General features: G+C 51.9%; 8 protein-coding genes across 8 annotated transcripts; 3 read left to right on the top strand and 5 right to left on the bottom strand.

Moving 5' to 3' along the window:
* Window positions 1–501: 501 nt before the first annotated feature.
* Window positions 502–1443, bottom strand: RHO25_009854 (uncharacterized protein; the record flags this gene model as incomplete). Its single annotated transcript, XM_023601379.2, has 1 exon — window positions 502–1443. The coding sequence occupies one exon, from the start codon at window positions 1441–1443 to the stop codon at window positions 502–504; it is 942 nt and encodes a 313-aa protein (XP_023453894.1).
* Window positions 1444–1663: 220 nt separating this feature from the next.
* On the top strand, window positions 1664–2449 carry RHO25_009853 (uncharacterized protein; the record flags this gene model as incomplete). The annotated part of the gene is made up of 1 exon (XM_023601378.1): window positions 1664–2449. The coding sequence occupies one exon, from the start codon at window positions 1664–1666 to the stop codon at window positions 2447–2449; it is 786 nt and encodes a 261-aa protein (XP_023453748.1).
* A 21-nt stretch (window positions 2450–2470) lies between these two features.
* On the bottom strand, window positions 2471–3047 carry RHO25_009852 (uncharacterized protein; the record flags this gene model as incomplete). The annotated part of the gene is made up of 2 exons (XM_023601377.1): window positions 2471–2627; window positions 2695–3047. 2 exons carry the CDS (start codon window positions 3045–3047, stop codon window positions 2471–2473), a joined length of 510 nt encoding a protein of 169 aa, XP_023453749.1.
* A 284-nt stretch (window positions 3048–3331) lies between these two features.
* Window positions 3332–4634, bottom strand: RHO25_009851 (uncharacterized protein; the record flags this gene model as incomplete). Its single annotated transcript, XM_023601376.2, has 2 exons — window positions 3332–3909; window positions 3983–4634. The coding sequence occupies 2 exons, from the start codon at window positions 4632–4634 to the stop codon at window positions 3332–3334; spliced, it is 1230 nt and encodes a 409-aa protein (XP_023453746.1).
* Window positions 4635–5366: 732 nt separating this feature from the next.
* Window positions 5367–7125, top strand: RHO25_009850 (uncharacterized protein; the record flags this gene model as incomplete). Its single annotated transcript, XM_023601375.2, has 2 exons — window positions 5367–6141; window positions 6191–7125. 2 exons carry the CDS (start codon window positions 5367–5369, stop codon window positions 7123–7125), a joined length of 1710 nt encoding a protein of 569 aa, XP_023453747.1.
* Window positions 7126–7659: 534 nt separating this feature from the next.
* Window positions 7660–8433, bottom strand: RHO25_009849 (uncharacterized protein; the record flags this gene model as incomplete). Its single annotated transcript, XM_023601374.1, has 1 exon — window positions 7660–8433. The coding sequence occupies one exon, from the start codon at window positions 8431–8433 to the stop codon at window positions 7660–7662; it is 774 nt and encodes a 257-aa protein (XP_023453222.1).
* Window positions 8434–9073: 640 nt separating this feature from the next.
* RHO25_009848 (uncharacterized protein) lies at window positions 9074–10601 on the bottom strand (the record flags this gene model as incomplete). The annotated part of the gene is made up of 8 exons (XM_023601373.1): window positions 9074–9161; window positions 9219–9463; window positions 9519–9552; window positions 9613–9696; window positions 9753–9921; window positions 9973–10174; window positions 10228–10354; window positions 10408–10601. 8 exons carry the CDS (start codon window positions 10599–10601, stop codon window positions 9074–9076), a joined length of 1143 nt encoding a protein of 380 aa, XP_023453221.1.
* A 734-nt stretch (window positions 10602–11335) lies between these two features.
* On the top strand, window positions 11336–13123 carry RHO25_009847 (uncharacterized protein; the record flags this gene model as incomplete). Its single annotated transcript, XM_023601372.2, has 1 exon — window positions 11336–13123. The coding sequence occupies one exon, from the start codon at window positions 11336–11338 to the stop codon at window positions 13121–13123; it is 1788 nt and encodes a 595-aa protein (XP_023453226.1).
* Window positions 13124–13232: the final 109 nt, after the last annotated feature.

Genomic DNA, 13232 nt, shown 5'->3' with positions numbered 1-13232 from the left:
GAAGAGGCTTGTGGAGTACTAGGCGCTGGCAGATATGCCCGCGACTTATGAACTTACCACTCGGCCAAGGCAGGTCGTTGGAAGCAGGATATTTCGACCGTATACTAGTGCCACTTACACTGGTAGACAACGCAAGGCGAAGAGATTGTTATTGCTGGGAATACCACACGGCTGAGATAGATCGTCAGTTAGCTTATCCTACGTGGAACGATGTGAAGATCAACGAAGGCTGTGAGGCATTCGGAGTAAGGGTAGACGATTGCATGATGCCATACGGGATCTTGAGCGAAATAGCAGATAGACGAGGACTGCGACACGTCTCTTCGGGTGAGAGATCGGGCGAGGGGACCATCGCTGTAGCTCTGTAATATTTGGCTTCTGTAATCAATCCACGATTCCATCTCAGTGTTTCCAGTATGCAGTCTGGGTATCACTGCGCCTGAACGCCATGCTTATCAGTACAGTCTATCATCAAATTCAACCAGAAGAGCAGGTTACTGCTCACTTCTTGGTCTTAGCCTTCTTCCTCGCACCCTCGACGGTATCTGCCTTCTTGCGGTTCGCAGCAAAAGCCTCTTCAAGCGGCTCATCCATAGCTGAACTCTTCCCTTTCTTTCCCTTCGGTGCATACTTCTCCTCGAGATGATCGAAGAAGTTCTGCTCACGCCCTTTCTGCCTCTGCTGTATCAATGCAGCAAGATCACCCAGGCCACCTCCCGACCCATTCTCTTTCTTCCCCTTGCCCTTCTTCTTATTCTTAATCTCCTCCTCTGCAGCCTTCGCCTCGCCAGCCTCGCTCTCCTTGTTCTTCCTCGCTTGAGCGATTCTCTTCTCCCTCTGCTTCTCTGTCTCTCCCAAATACTTCTCATACCCTTCAACCTCTCCGGTCTCGATTGCCTCGTCAATGATTGCACGAAACCTGTCCTCATCTTCCGTCATATCACTCAGCATGACCGTCTGGTAGATCTTCTGCATCCTCCCTTCACACTGCTCATATGCCTTCAACAGATCTCGCTTCTCCTCTTCGCTACCCTTATAGCTGCCCGCGAACTCGTTGATCCTCTCTTCTGTCACCACGTTCGCAAACTGCGCGCGGAAGAAATCTGCCCAGTCGAAGTCATCGTCTTCAATGTCGAGACTCTCTTCTGTGCGGCCGGTAGTATCGTAGCGTTTCCGCCGACGCTCATCGGATAGGATGGCGTATGCGAATGCGACTTCCTGGAAGCGTTGGTGTGCAGCATCTTTTTGATCGGGTGACACCTTGTCAGGATGCGATTTGAGAGCTGCGCGGCGGTAGGCTTTTTTGATCTCATCGGCTGAGGCGTCTGGAGGAAGGTCGAGGACATGGTATGGGTTGATGGACGTGGGAGCTGAACCAGCGGAGACTTCCTCTTCCTCGTCCTCGAGAGAGATTTCTTCGGCTTGTTCCTTGCGTTTGGGCATGATGATGGTGGCGGAGATAGTGCTCGCTGAAGGGCGTTCGATGTCAGTATGGAACACAGGCAGTTGGATGGAATGGAAGTGAAGTGGAAGTGGTAGTTGCCAACGCGTAAGTTTCGTGTTTGACGCGGTCGCGTTGCCGATGACGCACTTTCTGCCTCGACACTGTAAACATCTTTCCTCATCGATCACGACGACTCCACTCTCTACGTACGACGATGACATGACCACCGCTCCCTCGGGTGTTCAACAGTATGCTGCCCGCTACTTTGATGCCTCGCCAACCTGGTTCCGCTGGAACAAGCTCTCCGCCGCCGATGTCTACAAACTTCGCGAAGAGCCTGGCTTCCGCGGGCAAAATGTCTGGTTTTGGCTGAACCACCCTATACAGTTCGTGCGAATTGTCGGATTTGTGTGCCAGATCGATCAAGTGGCCGGAGGAAGATACATTCTCATGACTGTCGACGACGGGAGTGGCGCCAACATTGAGGTCAAGTTGGAGCGGCCCGTGGCATATCGGGAGCAGAACGGAGCAGTCTACTCTAGCAAGACAAGTCTCGACAATGTCGAAGTCATGTCACACTTCGGATTACCTGTATTGATCATTGGCAAAGCGACAGTCGACATGGGCACAGTCATCATTGCTGAAGGGAAGGTGGAGAGCTACAACCAATCTCGCCAAATCATCGCTCTTCGTCTTGGACTGGTCAAAGATACCAATGAGGAAGCGATACACTGGTCCAAGGTCGCAGATTGGAAGATAAGAGTCTTGAACAAGCCTTGGGTGCTGTCATCAGACCAGAGGACAGCCATCGACGCGAAGTTGATCGAGGCAGAAAGGGTGACAGAGCAGCAGTCGCGACGACGTAAGAAAAAGTACGCAAAGCTCGAAGAGCTGAGGAGGCGGCATGAGGAGAAGATCGAGGCGAAGAGGAAGCAGCGCACCGAGTACTACAATCAAGGTGCACTCCCAGGTTCACATATTCTCAAGATGCCCTGGGACGACTGATCAACCTGACCTCATTCTCCGTCACCTCCGATCCATCGACCGATTCTGGTGTATATCCTCTTTCCGAAACGATTCAACAAGCCCCGGAGACTCGAGCGACGTGGCTTTCCACCAAACTAGCTCTTCAGAGCTTTGCTTGTGTTTGCCGAGATCGTGGTCGTCCCTACTGGTGTCTCGACTGAGTTGGACAAGAGCTGTGAGTACAGTATCCACGCAAAGTTCTCATGATTCAGGGGACAGTATACCTCTCTCCATTCTTGGCACCAACCACGTCGGATCTCACCGGCTCTGTTTGTCGCCGTTCACCAGCATCTGGCCTGGTTCTTGTCTGCGCAACACTCTTGCCTAAGCGCAACGGCGAGGAACACGGCAGTCTGGTCAACGACAATTGATTGAAAGCTCTCTGCGCAGTGGAAGTCATCTTTGCGTAGCTGAAGGTTGTGGAGGAAGAGGGATGAATGCGGCAGAGCAGAAGATGACCAAAGCCTACAGTCAGTACAGATCGACAGTACTTGTCAATCGCCCTGCCTACGAGGAAGCACATGAGCCACATCCATGCAGGTGCGAAGTCTGGACGAAAACCGCCGTCGATGTTCATGTGCTTCGCTTGGGCGTCAAGTTGAGCTCAGGGTAGCTGCAGTGTCGCAGACTGTGCATAACACTAAGCAACGTGGCAAGCCGAGGTCAGGATGCGTGGTGGTGTCAGCATGTGATTCGCATCCCACGAAGACCAGTCGGAAGCACACACATGTGCGTGGAATACTGCTTTGGAGCCGCTGCAATAGCATTCGACTCACAGAGCGCCACGCTTCGAGCTCAAGCATTCATCCGCAGAAAGCGGCCCGGTCGCGGGCTTCGATCCGAAAGTCAATTTCTTGTTGTCTACGATTGCACACTATTCATCACCTCTCCCATCCACGGGTACACGCTGCCGTTCGCAGGCGGATATCCCATGTGTAGCAGTCCAGTGAAAAACCTTCCTTCTTTTGGCCTTCCGTACTCCATCATCAACATGCTATCCTCAATTGGCATCAGCCCGTCATGCGTTCCGTTTACCATCAGCAGTCTGCAGCTCTGCATCTCGACAATCTTGTTGTCCAGCAAGCTCCACTCTTGTTGTGCGTGGTCCAACATCGCATCTTCAGTTTCGTATCCAAACTTCTCACGCAGTGCAGGCAGAGCTGTCCAAGGATATTCGTGGTTGGCGGCCTTCTCTAACCAAGCTCGACTGAAGAAGTGATGTGTTCCGGCTCCTTGGGCTACGGAGCCTATGATGCGGGACGCGTGAGTATGTGCCACACGAGTGGCGTTGTAGCCACCCGCCGAAAGGCCCCAGACAAGAACTTTACGAGAATTGAGGTGAGGTTGCGTGGAGATCCAGTCCAGGATGGAGGTCCACAGACGATCGGCACTTGTTGGATCAGAGCGCAGCGCAGGACAGTCGGCCGTACCAGGGATGTCTATACATTCGGCACTGTTAGCTCTGCCTTCGGTGAAGCACACGATCAGGCCTGCTTCCTGATACAGACTTACCGGCAATAACGCTCGCCCACCCTCTCTTCAAGAACTCATCGCTTCGTACAGTATTGTCTGGGCGATGTCCGTCCAACCCACACATCAACAATACCACTGGAGCTGGCTTCTCGTTGCTCGCATCCTTCGGCACGCGAACGTACAATGGCACTTTATCTCCCTCATCTTGACCTGCGATCCCCGCTGTATGCTCAATTTCAACATCTTCGATCGGAACCTCAAACAACGCCGCAGCTTTCAAATATGCCTTCTTCTGCGCCGCATAAACATCCCTCTTCAAATCTGAATTGATGTACGGGAATCTCGCTATCCGGTATACCGCACACGCGCGAAGGTAGACCTTAATCACTTCTTCCTTGTCTTCTCCTTTCTCTAATTTCTCATCTGCTTCGGCGACTAATCTCTCAGCCGTCGGGACGAATTCGCGAGTGTATGCGTCTGTGTAGCCATCGTGGATTCCCTTTGAGATCAGAGATTCGAAAATCGGAGCGAAGTCTTCGTAAAGGCCATCGTGGAAGGGATAGAGGGATTTACTGGCGGGAAAGGACCATTTTTTGTGCCAGAGGTTGGAGATGCTGCCCAGGTGAGGGTAAATTGAGTTTAGTTTTTCGGCGGGGAGGATCCAGGCGCTGCCTGTGCGGGGGTCTGTCATGATGAAGAAGAGTGTAGAGGTCGGAGGGGATTAGTTGGCTGAGGCTATGGTATGACAGAGAAAAGAGCTTTGAGAGAGGTGATGGGGTGTTAGTTGGAGAGAAAGTGTCAGAGATTTGAACGGGCCTCCTTCAGCTATGAAGAAAGCTCGCCGTGGATACTTATTTATATTGGATTGAGGAGTTGATGTTGTGGAAGGTTGTTTCGTCGCGAAACGCTCTTTGGATGGCAGTTATCCCCGCCAGCCGATGGTATGCTGCATGAGCTTCGGACTCTGTGTAGAGGCCGAGCGAGGCTTCGGACGAGACATCGGACGACGCATAGAGGATCATGAGATTTCGAAACGAGCACTCTGTCTTCAGGAAGTCTGAACTTAGTTTTCGTGAGATGCACAGCGATGTGAAGCAGATGAGGATGGTGATGTTTGGCAGTCCGAAGTTTGAAGTCGAGAGCTGCCGAACGCCAAGACCCTGCGCTCCGTGCCTCTTCACCTCCTGCCCTCGCTTTCTGTTCCTGTGGTCCACGCAACACTTCTGCAATGAATCGAGCTCCAGCCGACGGCTAGACGAAGGCTTGAACGAGACACTCATCGTGTCTCTGTCTGATCTCATAGTCGCAGGCGCATAGGTACAGCCACAGAAGTCGTCCATGGCCAGCCATCTTATCATGGCCGGATTGACTGCTAGTGTAGGTCCTGCATCGTCAATACTGCGGTGTAGCCGGTGCAAGCCGCATGCATCTTATGTGGCAGCAGCAGACAGATCCATCTCGCGTCATCTGGCTACAGGAGAAGAACTCGAGCGACTATTCCAGTACACTTCTGGCAGGTGGCTGTCAGTTACACATTTTGTCCACCTGCTCTGGACTCACAAATCTGCACAGATACAATGAAGAGAAGCGGTTTGAGGAACGCAAGCGTCTCTTTAACGTGTTCGAGCTGAAGACGCTGGCCGCGAATGCCATTCACCGAGATGTCAAAGACATTGTCTACTTCGACAAGCTTGGAGAAGGAGCTGCGAACCGAGCTTTCCTCATTCGCATGCGAGACGGCTTTTCCCTTGTGGCTCGCATACCATATGCCTTCATCAAACCTCGTGATATGCTAGTCGCCAGCGAGGCAGCAACGTTGACCTTCCTCCATTCTAAGGGACTGCCTGTGCCGAAGGTCTACGGCTACTCGGCGACAAGCGACAATGCTGCCGGTGTTGAATATATCTTCATGGAACACAGTGTTGGCCAAGACCTCTCTTCCATCTGGTTTGACACGACTTCTGAGCAGCGACGTCAATTTGTCAAGAGTCTCGTTGACCTGGAGTGCCGTATGGGCGCCATGGCATTCCCTGCCAGCGGGAGCTTGTTCTTCAGACGGGACCTTCCTGCTGGTACCTCTGGCATTGCGATAGATTCGAATGTCGAGGAGACTTCAGGTCCGCTTGTGGTTGGGCCCAGTGTCGCTCAACCATTGTGGTTTGGGAAGCGGGCCGACCTCTCGATCGATCGTGGACCATGTAAGCTGATCACCTCTCGATACAAGAGCGCGGAGCTAATTGTCACTAGTCAGAAAAGCGAAGCAAGTTCTGGAAAGCGGCGCTAGAAAAGAGCTCGAGTACTTGCGGAAATATGGTCGTCCACTGCTGCCATTCGATCGTATACGCAGAGAAACTTTCGATCTCGAGCGACAGTTACCGGAGACTCACGCCGACAGCCTCGAGAAGTATCTGAGTATCATCGACTATATCCTATTGAACGGGGATAAAGATTTGTTGCTGCCCACATTGAGGCACCCGGATCTACGACCCGCCAACATCTTTGTTTCTCGCGATTTCACGATCACATCGATCATCGACTGGCAGCATAGCGTCATTCTTCCAGCGCTGTTGAACGCAGGCATGCCAGACGACCTCAACAACTCTCGCGACCTAGTCTCACAAGATCTTGAAACGCCGCGACTCCCCACGAACATGGAAAGCATGACAGAAGACGAGCAAGCCGAACAGCTGGCAATCTTTCGCGAACGCGAACTTCACCACGAATACGTCACACGCACTGCTGAGAAGAACCCAGATCATTTGAATGCACTGAGATACCCCTACTCGACTGGCCGGCGCAAGCTCTTCCATCTGGCCAGCGCCCCTTGGCAAGGAGACAACATCCCACTACGATCAACTCTCATCTTCTTCAAACAGCGTTGGGACAAGTTTTCGACAAATCCAGACGTCCCATGTCCAATCCTCTTCTCCGAAGCCGAGGAGGAAAAATGCATGCGTTTGGACGATTCAGAACGTGAAGCTGAGGAGCAAATGAGAGATACGAAAGAAATGCTCGGCGTTGGACCGGAAGGCTGGGTACCCAATAATCATTACGAAGCGGCCAAGGAGGCTGTGGGGGAGATGAAGAAGCTTGCGCTTGAGCGCGCGGAGACGGAAATAGACAGGATTGCGGTGAGTGAGCATTGGGTGTTCGATGATATGGATGAGGATGAGTACCTCTGAGCAAGGGCCTTCGATGGGAGGGATACCTTTGTGGCCTGGAGCAGGGCTGAATGAAAATGCGACTTGATGTGTGCATTCAGTATGTGTGGCGCATGAGTAAGTGGTGGCAGCCGGTGTCATCAACGAACAAGCACCACGCTCAACTAAGCAAGATTCAGCTGCCATTGGAAGCGAATTCCACGAGGTCAAAGCTTGCAATACTCGGAGAAAAAAAGGGCTTCAGGGCTACGTTATCATGAGATCGACAGGCGCATGCGCTTGACTATACATTACCCAGCATGGCGGACGCAGACCAACCCAAAACGGTAATCGTCGTAGAACTAGGGAATCCCTTGAGGACGGTCAAACAATCAGAATGGGAGCCACTTTGAGGCATTCTCGCATTGTAGGCATTAATTCCACTATGAATGAGCGGCGCTGGCTCCTCATCACCAGCCCAGAAGTCTTGTATTATACGAAACTATGTACGGCAAGTAAATTTCGGCATTATTGATGGAAGTACACTGTCGCACAACGATCAACCGCGTTGGGTCCTTAGTAGTGCTTCTTTGTAGTCGTGGCATATGGCTTCTTCGCCTCCGTCGTAGCATATGGCTTCTTCGCCTTAGTCGTGGCGTATGGCTTCTTCGCCTTTGTCGTGGTCTTGAACTTCGTTGTGCACTTCGTCGTTGTGGCTTTCTTGGTTGTGTATACTGCCTTGGTGGTCGTAGTTGGCTTGCATGTAGTCTTTGATTTTGTCGTGCTGGTGATTTTCGCGGTTTTTGTAGTGCTTGTGGCCAGGGTAGTACTGGTGGTTGGAGAAGCACTGGTAGTCGAGGACGCAGTAGAAGTCGAGGAAGCGGTAGATGTCGAAGAAGAATCAGTGGTTGAAGCAGAAGTTGTAGAAGAAGCAGTTGTTGTGGAAGAAGTCGTCGATGTAGCGGTACTCATGGAAGTAGTAGTAGTCGTTGAAGTACTTCCAGCCGCCGTAGTCGTAGTCGTGGTCTCAGGCAAGATGCTGCCCGAGCAGTCTACAGTATCGACATTGGTGTCCGGAACAGAATCACTGCTGGCTTCTTTGAAATAGCAGAATTGATTGTCCTTGCGAAATTGGGCTGTTACACAGCGGACATCTGCTGCGCAGGCTACTTCGCAGGCCTCGAAGGTCACGGTCTTGACTCGGAAATAATCATTTCCAGGACGATCGGTGTTTTGGAGAACTGCGCAGACACGAGGATCTGATGTCGTTCGGCGATGGTGTCGGTGATATGCGTGAGCAGAAGCTGTTGAGAGAAGGGATACTGTGGTAATGAGTGTGGTGAAATGCATTTTGGGAAATGAGAGTGTGATTAATGAGCGCTGGTGGAAAGAATGGGAGTGAAGAAGATGGAAGACAGAACCTACTGATGACGAGCTCCTGATATCTAGTAGTATATTCCATCTTCATCAACATCCAGACCAGTGTGGCTGCAGTCTTTTAATCTGTGGCTGAGGGGCGTAAAATTGCATGGCGCCATCCCTTCAAGTTGACATGAGGCTAAGTGAACTTAAAAAGCGGCTGGCTATGTCGTATCAAGCCAAATTGGGAAGACAGCGGCAAATTCCATCTGCCTTATCGCTGGTTTTGGAGGAACGAGATCGTGCACGATTCGTGGTCCCGTTATCGAGTGTTCGGCTCCATTCAATTGGAGAAAGTCTGCCACAACGCTGCCGAAGCTTGCTTTTCGATGCGCCGGCAGCTAGAAGACCGAAGCTCGATGACCATCGGCTTATGCTGCCACAGTCAGCCTGAAGGATGAGATCAGTAGAAGATAGATCATCACACCACACGAGTTCCGGCTTTGGGCGGGTGCCGAAGTTGTATGGAGAATTTTGGGAGTCCAATGTACAAGATAGAGAGGAGAGGTCTCACTCTGCGTTGATCATCATCACGACATCTTCAAATTCGTCGCCATCCAGGATGCTCACCTCACATATCTCCGACCTGAACAATATACGAAATGGCTCCACCGATTTCCTTACTATCGGCAGCAACGCCGTATCTCGCCGATTCGTAACTATACTCATCAGCAAATTGCCCATAATTTCACGACTCAAAAGTCTGGAAAACTTACTGCCACTTCAAGTTCCCCAGGATCAAGCTTTTGTAGATGAAGGCAAGCTTGCTGAACTCTGCAGTTTTCTCCTGCGACGCGTTTGCGTGATCAAGAGTTGCTAATAACTTGCTTTCAGCGAGGTCCAGTTCGATTCCAGCTGCTTGTATTTGTCTGGTGGTGCGGTTGATAGCGGATTGCAGATCGCACTGCGGGCCTTCGCTAGCAGCTGGTGTTGGAACCAAGTTTTCTAGCTGACCACTGGCCTAGTTGCACAAGTTAGTACTAGGAGTTGAGAGCTAAGGATTTGATGAAGGCTACCAGTTCTTTCTTCAGAGAGATGAGCTCGTTCGGGCTGTGTAGATCGTCAGCCAGGCTCTAGGGACATCGATCAGCGTGAAGACTGGAGACGTACTAGAGGACGAGCCAATTTGCCAGCCACGAGATTTCGCCAGCCAGTTGCAGATCTTTTGCGGAGAGGTTGGTTGTCATCAGTGGTCTGTAGCAGTCAGTCGATCAGCACATGGTATCGACAGACTCACAGTCATATCTTACAGTCCAGTTGCGAAGACAAGGCCACAAGCACCGCTATTGTAGCGAAATGTCATGAAGTCTTGCACCGATGGCAGGTCATCGCTGTTCCTGTAACGCTGCTCGAGGTCGCAGGCGTTGATATAGTGATCAATCTCATCTACAAGAGCTTCGCGATGATCTGTCAAAAGTTCTAACTAGTCAGCGTCGAAAAGCCGCGATGAACTTGAGAGAAGGCGTGTACCGAAAGCGAGCAACGGAGTGATTACAGCAGCAATTTCTTCTATCCAGTTGACGTTGAGCCACTCAGTGCGATTTGGTACTCCGTGTACCTCTGGAAGAAAGCACTGTGCACAGAGTCGCGAGGTGTCTTCTCGATACTGCTTAGCAAGCTTGGTATGATGCACGAGGTCGCCGTCGTCAAGTCTGTCGTCAAAGAAGAAGATCTGAGAGTTATTCTGTCAGTTCTTGCTCTTTAGCATTGCTTCCGTAGACATACCCAGTGAACAAATTTGACAAGTGCTATGAAGACTTCCAGATCATCAATGAGCGGGTAGAAGTATGCGGCTAGGCCAGTCATATCGGCCATAATTGTGCCAACTTGTCTTTTACTGCCCGCGACGACTCTGCATTGGTGCTCAGTATACACCAACCCGTACGATGTTTCAAAAGCGCTCACTCTGTGATCCATTTCTCGATGATCGGCTTCGAAGCGGCATAATGTTGGTTCTTATGCAGGGGCCAACCAGGCGGGAGAAAGGTCTCAAGAGGCGGTATCGTGACTGGCTGACCTTGAATTTGAGCAATGACAGCCTGCTTCTGAAGGACCTGCGGTGAGTTGGAAACAGCGTCGCCTGGTCCAGTGGGTGGCATTCTGGTGCGGAGAAACATAATAATTCGAATTCTCAACGGAAGGACATGGTCTCAACTTGAACGATGTGTCAAATCATATTGGACAGGGACTAGCAGGTTCCAGATAGCAATATATACTTAGCGCGCACTGGAGCTATCCTCCCCTGGCGGTCGACCAGAGCACGCAAGGGCTAGAATCTGTCCACGGGGCGCCATCTGCACTGCCCGAACACTTTTGCATTTGATAAGTGTAGGCGAATGTACAGCAGAGAGTGGTATCATGCGAATCATAGGCGCAACTGCCCAATTAGAACGCCATGCTGCTTACGTTAATACAGGCGGCGCGGGTGACGCATAGGTAGTAGCCGGGCGCCGAAGGGAAGTAGAGAATTCCGCTGCATGAGGCTTGAGAACGTGCTCGTATATCTGCAATGTGGATGTCGACAATGTCCACCGAAACATGCCTTGGTTGATGGGGAAATCGACGTACGTATGTAGATGAAGGTCAGGAGAATCTACGACCTGGAAACGACGGAGGGAGGGATTTGCCCGGTCGAACTTCGGCTTTTGTCGACCCCGCGGCAAGTTCCCCGAGCAGCAACTCGTTCTCGCCAAGACCAAACACGTTAACTTAGCGCTTGCAGACCTCACGTCTTGCACGTCTGCCATTTGCTTCTCTTCTTAGAGGCAATTGGAGCACAACACATATCATTTCTGCATACCTGGTGCATAATTGTCCATTCTGAAGAGCGGACATGTCTGAAGAGAACGCTCCGCCGTCTGTTGTGGTCGACGAAGCCGCTAAGAAAGACTCCGCAACGTCATCATCACCAGCGGCGCCGCCCTCGGCAGAACACGAGCGCAGCGCACCGACTGGCCGGCCACTAAACCATCACTCAACCGCACCTGCGACCTCCTCGCCATTGGCCTCTCCACCGCAGTCTCCGCCCGTCTCGCCGCCTGCTGAGAGTGACACCCGCCACGCATCGGACTATTACTCCAGCCGAGGGACCCACGACAAGCTTGGCAATCCATTGCCAGAAAAGCGAAGGCAAGCCGCAATGTCCTCACGATCTAGAATGTCACTGCCTGGGGATCTTGGAGCGAAGGACCCGCGACGACCCAAGTCGCCGGCTCCGAATACTCTACCTGGAGATCTGGGGCCGAATGATCCGCGACGAGCCAGTAGTCGGCCAACGAGTCCTGGTGGCAGCCCTACACCTTCGGCAGCCTCAAGCCATGCCCGACATGCGAGTGATGATGTGGCCACTCGACTAGAGGAAGATCCTCCGGAGCTCGCCCATCGCCAGGATACAGACTCGGACGCCGATGCAGACAACGACAATGACACTGATGGTGATGACAGTAAACGTGGTAGGGCCATGAAACGTCCTGTCCCGGGCAGGACTACTTCTGGAAAAGCAATCAACGTTCGTGATGATAGTTCCGATTCCGATCGTGAGCAGAATAACGATGCCTCTACTTCTTCTAAGCCGGATCCTACCAAAGGACAGAGTAAACTGTCATTTGCGAAAGACAAGAAGAAAACACGGTTGACCAGCACCAGCCCGCATGGAAAGAGGCGTGTGCATCCTTCGACGGCGTTTGATGCTGCACCAAGTGGCGCTAGTACACCATTGCATTCGGACGATGAATCTGCTTCAGAGCTACTGGCTGCGCAAAAGCTGAGCCTTTCTGTGAGTCAAGTTCACAGCACGCCATCCGCCCATCGTGCTATTCGACAGATCTTGCGAGGTGACTTTGAACATTTCCAGCGAGAAGCTGAAGATGGACGGAAGCGCCAGCGGATGTACTTGGTCGCAACAGATATCTCGCCCGAGGCCGAATATGCACTGGAATGGACTATTGGCACAGTTCTCCGAGATGGCGACACGCTTTTTGCAGTTTATGCGGCAGACGAGGATACTGTGGGAGACGATGGAGGTGTTCAATTGGGCCACGGAGCTGACAGCGTTCGTGACACTGCATCCATATTGAAGACTATGCCTACCACTGTACAGCCGCATACCAGCACTCTCGGACCCTCACCGCTCAGCAGATCTAGTCTCGGCGGCGACGCCCGTTCTAGGAGTCGAGGTGTCTACAACAATGCTGATGCAGAGCGACGAAAGGCTGTGGAAACCATCACCGAGCGGTGCGTCAGGCTTCTCCGCAAGACACGACTTCAAGTCCGCGTCGTGGTCGAAGTCTTCCACTGCAAATCTCCGCGACATATGGTCACCGAAGTGATCGACTTTCTTTCGCCAACTTTGGTCATCATCGGTTCTCGAGGACAGAGTGCCGTCAAAGGTGTCTTGCTTGGATCATTTTCGAATTACCTGGTCACAAAATCAAGTGTGCCGGTCATGGTTGCGAGGAAGAAACTGCGGAAGCACAGTAAGACTGCTGCGAAGAGACATAAAGATGGCTTGGACATTGCGTATCAGAATACTGGAAGAGGAGGCAGGTTCAGTAATGTCATTCAGGTTGCTAAGGGCAAAGGTCTGAGGGTTGAGAGTTGGGATAAGGTCGGCATTGATTAAGAGGACTGACATGAAGATCAAAGCGAATTCAAGGCAGGCATTTTTCAATCCAACGATCAAGGTTCTTTGCAGGCTATGCGCCGAAGCACAGAAGGACGGCACGTGACAC

This window comes from Cercospora beticola, chromosome 6 (genome assembly GCF_033473495.1).
Source record: "Cercospora beticola chromosome 6, complete sequence".
Lineage (NCBI taxonomy): Eukaryota > Fungi > Ascomycota > Dothideomycetes > Mycosphaerellales > Mycosphaerellaceae > Cercospora > Cercospora beticola.
This window is presented reverse-complemented; position numbering and strand designations above follow the sequence as displayed.